Below are 7,687 nucleotides of genomic sequence, written 5' to 3' on the forward strand. Positions count from 1 at the left end.
ATAGACTCGAGTTCTGTTCAAAGTTAACTACATTGTTTGGATAAGTAAATCTCGAGTCTTATAGACTCGGTTTGCGCCACGAAAAACTCGAGTCTATAAGACTCGAGATCCCTTGAAATTATTATTATTCTTATAATTAAATCTCGAGTCTTATAGACTCGGTTTGTGCCAAGCGAAACTCGAGTCTTTAAGACTCGAGATCCGCGTGGCAATTTTTGCCACCTCAGCAGTGCAGAACTAATGGAAAGCGAGTTTATGAGACTCGGTTTTTAAGTTGAATCTCGAGTTTCAAAAACTCGAGATGTTAGTTTTCTAAATTGTTTGAAAACGTGCCTAACTAACTAATTTGAATGGTTGAACGAATCTGATTTGCACAATACCTCGAAATGATAGGACTTTCTGTTTTTTGTTCAGGACTAAACAGATTTTTCGAAAGTGTACTTTCAGAGTAGTAAAGTTTGAGAGTTCCATGGTTTTTTTTTTTTTTTGTTTGTTTTTTTTGGGAGTAAAAATTAAAGGTTAAATTGCAAATTATATTTCTAAAATTTGAAAATATTTTAATTTTACATTATTAAGTTTCGAAATTTTTATTCTCCTTAAAATTTAAGTGTAATTAGATTCTAACATCTAATATTTGAGAGGTATTTGAATTTTATATCTGAAATTTAAGAATTTAGATTTTCCCATGAAGTTTTATATTAGTAATAAAATGTTCTAAATTTTTATAAAAATATTTTTTTATAAAATTTATCAGTCTCCTTGCTTATTTTGTTTCTCTCTCTTGATGTTTGAAGAAATTTAGAATATTTTGTTACTAATAGAAATATAATGACAAGAAAAAAAAAATGTTTTTTCAAACCAAATTCAAGAGCTGTGCTCCTTATTAAATTTATAGAAAAAAAAATTACATAGAACTTGAGTTTGTAAAAATCAAGTTCTATTTACTAAATCGAGTTCTATTTACTAAAAACTCATTGTGCTTGAAACTTAATTTTGTAAAAATTGAGTTTCAAACCATGTTTTTTAACTAAATAACTTTCAAAAGTGTATTTTTGGTAAAATAATTCGGAAATATTGCATTATTTAGCAAAAAGAGACCATCCATCAGCCTCTCATATTTTTCTCTCTTTCCCCCCAGCTGCCATTCCATTTAATATGTTTTTCTTCAAACTCCTTTTTTTATATTACTTTATGACAAATTCCCTTCCTTTCCCTATGCCATGAAAATGATACCACATTGCCAAACTTGTTTGAACTTTTAAGTTATATCGTTGATAAATAAATAAATAAAACTTTTAAGTTATATCCACCCTAGTGTAACAACTAGGTCCCTATAAAATAATAATAAAAAATATATAACCATCTAGTAATCACCCTTACCATGATTCACTGAGACCAGTTACAGCAAGCCTTCGATAAATTGTTAAGACCATTCTTACCATAATTCTGTAAGACTAGTTAGAACAACAAATCGATTTTAAAAATATAGGTCCTTTTTACAGAATTTTGCAAACAGAACTATTAATAGAACTATAATACAGAGAGTGGACTATACAACTTTAATCAGAATTCAGTAAGGACAACTTTCTGATCACTGTTTCTAAAAAAGAAATGCAGAAATCATAAAGCTAGATGCAGTGGAAACCAGATTTATTGCGTATCCACATACTTAATTTTTCTAAATAACCCCACAAAAGTGGGATTTTTTATACTAAATACGACCCTTTTTTTTAGATTAAAATTTACAAATTTAGACCCCTATCAGCACGTGCAAGCAGCACAATGCTTGAAGCTTGCAAAAGTTGTGTATAAGTTTTGCATCCAAGAGGAACTAACTATAATACAGAAGAAAGGAATGTACAGCTTTTAATCAAGGACAAGGACAACCTTGTGATCAGGTTTTCGAGCTTTCTTCTAATAACTTGCTTGCTGGTGCTTTCTCTTGCCTTTCTACATAAGCAGAGGGAAACCATCCAGCCTTCCCATTGTATTCTCCTTCAGACCATCCATTAGCAGCCACCTGACAATTACATGCATAAAAGATAAAGTAAATGTAAATCCAAGATAAACCAATTCAGTATGAGATGGGCTAAAGTAAATATCAAAAAAGAAAAAGTATGAGATGGGCTAGCCGTATTTTAATGTGTCTAAATTGCCGTGAGAAACAAATTTGGCATCAGAAAATGAATAAGACAGGCATAATGCTGCTGAGACCTACAGCTTAAGCTCTCAAAACAAGTGATAATTTACCAGGGTAAGTGGTCTCGATTTTGAACCATGTCTCACTCTACCTCCCATTTAAAAGAAAACTCCACGCGTTATGCCTCACTTAATTGAGAAAATCACGGGTCCACACATAAGAGGGAGTGTTAGAATAATGATTAAATGCTTAAATTCACCCTTGCATATTAGCTTAAGATTTTTGGGACATATGGTTGTTTATCAACTCCTACATATGGAAAGCCCTTAGCAACTAAAACTGAAAATCTCTTCAAAGACAGCTACTCGACTCTTATTTCAGGCTTGCATTATTAGCCATTCAAGAGCACAGTCCATATTTCAATTAACAGTGAAGAATGTACCTGACGAACCACAACATAATCATCAACTGATAGGCTTAACTCCCCTTCTGATTGAGCATCAAATGAATGTACTGCCTGCAAGAAAGGAAAACAAAGGGAGAGGGAGGGAGTAGGGGAGGAACAAAGCTTGAGTTGTTAAAAGCAACAAAGGCAAAGTCAACTAGGAATAGAAAATCTCAGACATTCATAGAAACATCTAATATCAATATATTTCAACAACTAGGATTGTGATACTGATTTCAATTCTAAATATTTCCAAGTAAGCCAGAGTTCCTATTACATGTATGTTTCACCTAGCAATTGCATTCATGTTCTCTAGTCTAAAAAAGCATGTGTCAAATCATGTTGATAGCGAAGAGAGGCATAAAGGTCTTGCTCCTATGGTGAATCCTGTGGGGAACAATAGGAACTTCAAAAAGAAGATGAACTGTAGCCTGCCTAGCAGTGAAGTGACTGGGGAGTCTACAATCACGAAGGCATATAACCCAAAACGAGCAAATCAGTACTTCCTTTTTAAAAAGTAAAATTATATTAATGCTTGTAACTTAGTACTTTTTTGTTCTCTTCTTTCTTTAAGTTACTAGTTTCTACAAATAACAAATGATCAACAATGTTGAGTTTTCTTTGTTTTTGATTGGCATGGCAAGTTGGCCACAAGAAGATGAAAAGCGCAGCAATTACTATTTTAAAGAAAATAAATCAGATTTACCTATGGATTTTTTATTATCACCTAGTCATATTTAAAACCATTGTTTTGAAGACCAAACTGGACAGGTCAATCAGACTAGTTTAACTGATAATTGATCTAACCTCCAATACTGAGAGGTGAGTGCTTAAAATCTTCTTACGTACCCTGACCTCCAAACCAAGAACTTTGGCATGAAAATGCTAGCGACCTTAACAAAGATCAAATATGTCCTTGGCACGTTTAATAACGTAATGACTCACATGCTTCTCCACATTAGTTGCAACATAGTCACCTACTTCCTTATGTCAGTTATGTGAGGTGTTTTTTTTTTTTTTCCTATTCTTTTTTATACATCCATAGTTGGGGGTGGGGAGATTTGTACCTAGATGTCTCCATCAGAAACACTAGGAGATGTCAATTAAGCTACAAGGCTCTTAGCTTATGTGTAAGTTAAGAACTATTAAGGACTGGCAACTGTCCTTACTCTCATGCTTCTTTTTTAAGGTTAGAAATAACCAAAGAAGATTCTTTTTGTTCCTAACTTGATTTTATGTATCAGAAATTAATATTCTTTAGAGTAAAATAATGTAATTTGATGGTAGTGAAAATCGACAGTAAAGTTAATGAGATAATTCTATAGTTGATAATAAATCCAATTATCCAAGTGCTATGCAAGTACGAGCAAAATTTCAAGTTGACAAAATAAAACAGTTCTAATAGTGAGGGATGGACAATTTTTATATAAAACAAAAAAAAAATCTCTATAGAAAGGATATTTTAAAAGGTGGGAGGATGAAATCCTGAGAGAGTTCAGAGAAATCACCTTTGCAATGAAGTACTCTTCATTTTGATTAATATGTCCATGATCATCAGATACATTTGAATTAATATTTTCATGCACCTGCTGATTATACACATCTCCCTTCATTCTCCCTGAATGCAAGGAAGACTCTTTCGGTTGCTTCTCCAGTATCATCTACCTCCAATCATAAGCATACAATAAATAAGAAACTAGTAAAGGCAATCCTTTGACAACCAAGAAAATATACGACAGTCCCTGGGAATAGAACAAATTCTCAGATGAATGAGTCAAACATCATAGTAACAAACCTCAGCATGTAGCTTGTCTAAAATATCAAGAACCTTTTGATGATAGGTTTTCTCAGCATCTACCTGCAAAATGATTTCTTTTCAGATTCAAAAACTATGCATGTATGATCATGAGCAGAAAAATTAGGAGATCTAAACCACATTTTAACAAGATGCACAATTTTACATCAAACAAACCCCACTAGTAGGATGAGCAACATAACACTATCACAAACTTTTAAGTATCTAGAAGGATCATTATTCATAACTAGAAATAGTTGATTGAGAATGCTTTAGAAAATATCAGGTTAAATGAAAATTGAACAACTAGTCTTGGTCAAGTAAATCAGTAACAAGCAGAATACCATAGATTTAGAAAATACCAAGATAGATGAAAACCAAATAACTAGTCTTGGTCAAACACAGCAGAAACAAGCAAAATACCATAGTAAGAAGCTTCTGGAAAGTTTTTTGTTGCTGCTCACTCTCAACTGATAACATGGCAGAAGTTGCTTCTTTCCCAAGTGCCATCATTGTAGATTTTAGCTCACTTAGTCTTGCATCCGCCGTTTGAAGCCTCATTGAACTCTCAGCAGAAATAGAGGATTCCTTGGACTTCAATTGGCGCCTCAATACTTCACCTGCCTATTGAGAAGATGTCTACAATGTGATATGCTATAGAACCTTCAGGGCTATTTACACCCAGATAAGATAAGACATAAATGATCACCTGGGCTTCAACCTCCTGGCGCAATTTGTCATAACGATGTGTCAAGTGGCGAGCATCTTCCAAAGGAGCTCCAGTTATTTGTGCCCGCAATGGCTCAGAAACCTACATATTCAGTACCTGTAACACAATTAGAGACATAAAAATAAAAAAAATAAAAGTAATATTGGACAAAGCTCCAAAATTAATGCATTAAAATATGACAGAACATAACCTAAAGTATTCTTTTTTCTTGGAAATTTATGTCTTAAAATATAGAGTACACCATTCAAGATAGTCAAAACTTTGGTCCATTACACAACCCAAAATTGGGAGAGAGTGCCTTAAAAAACCTATACCAACTCTCAGATGCTAAGAATCCCAAATCCTACTTCATATGGTTTTGTCCAAAATTTTCAACTCATTAAACATACAATCATGCATCTCACCATCATATTTTTATTTTTTCAACATTTAGGAAGTATTTATTTTGAAATTTAAGAGCAAATTCAAATTGCTAACCAAAAATACCATATATCTATGTGATAATGTATCTTGTTATTCAGTTACTCTGGCATGTAATCCCATCAAAGAAATAGATACAAAAATTTCAATTCACGAGATGGGTTGACTGTCTGGTAAAAATACCAAAGTATTTATAGCATAAATGAAATATGTGAAGAAATTACCTGATCAAGAAGGACCCCAAGCAAAGTCTCCCTCTCCTCCTCCATTGAAGAATGTGAGGTACCAAAGTGAAGAGCAGCTCTTGCAAGAGGAGAATTGGTGCTTTGATTATCACCTCCATATTTACAACAATCTTGAGCCAACTTCCTTACTAGAATATTTAGTGCAAAAATTTCATGTATCCACCTCATAAAGGAACTAAACGCAAGAAAGTACCCAAACTTCTTCTTTTTTTATAAGTAGTAATACAAGAAAGGAGCAGAACTATACTCACCTATCTCCATTTGCTTTGAACTTATAGAAACAAAGGCTTCAATTCCATGAACAATATGCCGCTGAAAATGCTGTGCAACATGAAATATTTTTAAGACTTTGCACAGAATAAACCATCATTGATGTAGCTGACGTTGCATCACAGAATTCATCCATCAGATTCACCATTACAAATAAGTAAACCCTGATATTACTCAACAATGCTTTTGAGGACTTTACCTTAGCTACTCTTGTAGAATTGTATAGATTTTGAAGTTGTTGCTGACATTGAAGTTCAGCGTCATCAACCATGAGTACTTCATGACCAAAATGTCCCAAGTGTCTCAACACTGCCTGCAACATAATGATCATTGGAATCCGAGTATGTGACAGCGATATCAGGCATCACATACCATGTGGATACAATCATTTTTCAGAAACCAGGACACAATATACTTGGGATACACGTACGAGAAAAACCACTCCTAATCAGTTTACACATAAACAGGTATAAAGAAGCACACTGACATATTTGACATGACATCTGGGGAGATGCATAGACACCAAAGATGCTTTTGCAAAGTGTCTTTAGTCTTAACTACTACTAGCAATATCAGCATTCTACTGATCTATTGAGCAGAATGCAGTGCAGCATACTACTATTCTACATATAAGCATTCCGAAGAGGTCTCACATTTGTGAGATTAGAGAATCATTCCTATAACAACATCCTCATCGCCAAAATTTTGGGGCTGGTAATAGATTCTCAACAGACTAGTCAAGTCGGTCACATCTATTCTTTTATGTCATTTTAACAAAATCATCCCTAGCCTGTCAAAAATAAAGAAAAAAAATGTTTTAAAAAATAAAATAGAAAGAATGCCCACTTTTTTTTTTATAGGTAATCAATATCATAGACATCGAAAAAGCTACAATTGACATGATATGTTGGTGTTCATGATATGATATCTTCCAAATGCCATCTCAAAACTCTAAAAAGGTTAAAGCATCATTCTTTTTATAAGTGTCACATATAAATCACCATAAGAACCATAATTACATGATTGCTTAGAACAAAAGCAAAAAAGGGGTTGGTCTTTTCTTTGACAAAAAGAACAAAGAGATCACCTGCTGTTGCTTGGCAACTTGCTCTCTGAGCTTGCTCGCTTGCCTCCGTATACTTTCCATGTAGACTGAAGAAAAACAGGATCTTCAGAAAGAGGAAGCCAAAGTTTTGTTTTGTTTTTTTTTTTTTTTCTTGGGTCTAGCTCAACTTTATCATGGAGAAAGATAGAGGAGAAGAATACACTGAAAAAGGAATTTGGTAGTGTAAGTGAATAAAAAAATGTCGGGAGAAAGAGAGAGAAAAGGTGTCTGTCTATTTGTTTCTTTTTGACTACCAACTGTAAGAAAGCACGTGCCCGTCACACATTTGCTATGGGTAGTGTCTTTCACTGTCGGCCTCTGCCGTCCAAAAAGTGATGAGTTTATCAGGTTGAGTTTTATAGGATTGAGGTGAATTTGTCACTCCCATTTTACTCTATTTGTTTAAGAGATAATGTCCGTTTGTTAAGAGATTTTTTTAGTAAAGTTGTTTCATTTTGTGAAAATAACTATGGTTGAGAAAGGGTATAAAAATATATATTGTGGTGTTAAACACTAATACTAAATGGTGCCAATATT

The 7,687-nt window shown here is 33.6% G+C and overlaps 1 protein-coding gene across 2 annotated transcripts; it reads right to left on the bottom strand.

Annotated features, from left to right (window-relative positions):
* Positions 1 to 1,455: 1,455 nt before the first annotated feature.
* LOC126715940 (SH3 domain-containing protein 1) lies at positions 1,456 to 7,340 on the bottom strand. 2 transcript variants are annotated; one of them, XM_050416799.1, is made up of 10 exons: positions 7,133 to 7,340; positions 6,245 to 6,358; positions 6,027 to 6,096; positions 5,755 to 5,903; positions 5,090 to 5,191; positions 4,804 to 5,004; positions 4,381 to 4,443; positions 4,094 to 4,246; positions 2,583 to 2,657; positions 1,456 to 2,020 (listed from the first exon to the last, which is right to left on the bottom strand). In XM_050416799.1, the coding sequence occupies exons 1-10, from the start codon at positions 7,190 to 7,192 to the stop codon at positions 1,895 to 1,897; spliced, it is 1,113 nt and encodes a 370-aa protein (XP_050272756.1). In that variant the 5' UTR covers positions 7,193 to 7,340; the 3' UTR covers positions 1,456 to 1,894. The 2 variants fall into 2 exon arrangements, with proteins under 2 accessions (XP_050272756.1, XP_050272757.1); XM_050416800.1 differs by having other exon boundaries at positions 6,245 to 6,835; positions 7,133 to 7,338.
* Positions 7,341 to 7,687: the final 347 nt, after the last annotated feature.

Source organism: Quercus robur, chromosome 2 (genome assembly GCF_932294415.1).
Source record: "Quercus robur chromosome 2, dhQueRobu3.1, whole genome shotgun sequence".
NCBI classification, from domain to species: domain Eukaryota; kingdom Viridiplantae; phylum Streptophyta; class Magnoliopsida; order Fagales; family Fagaceae; genus Quercus; species Quercus robur.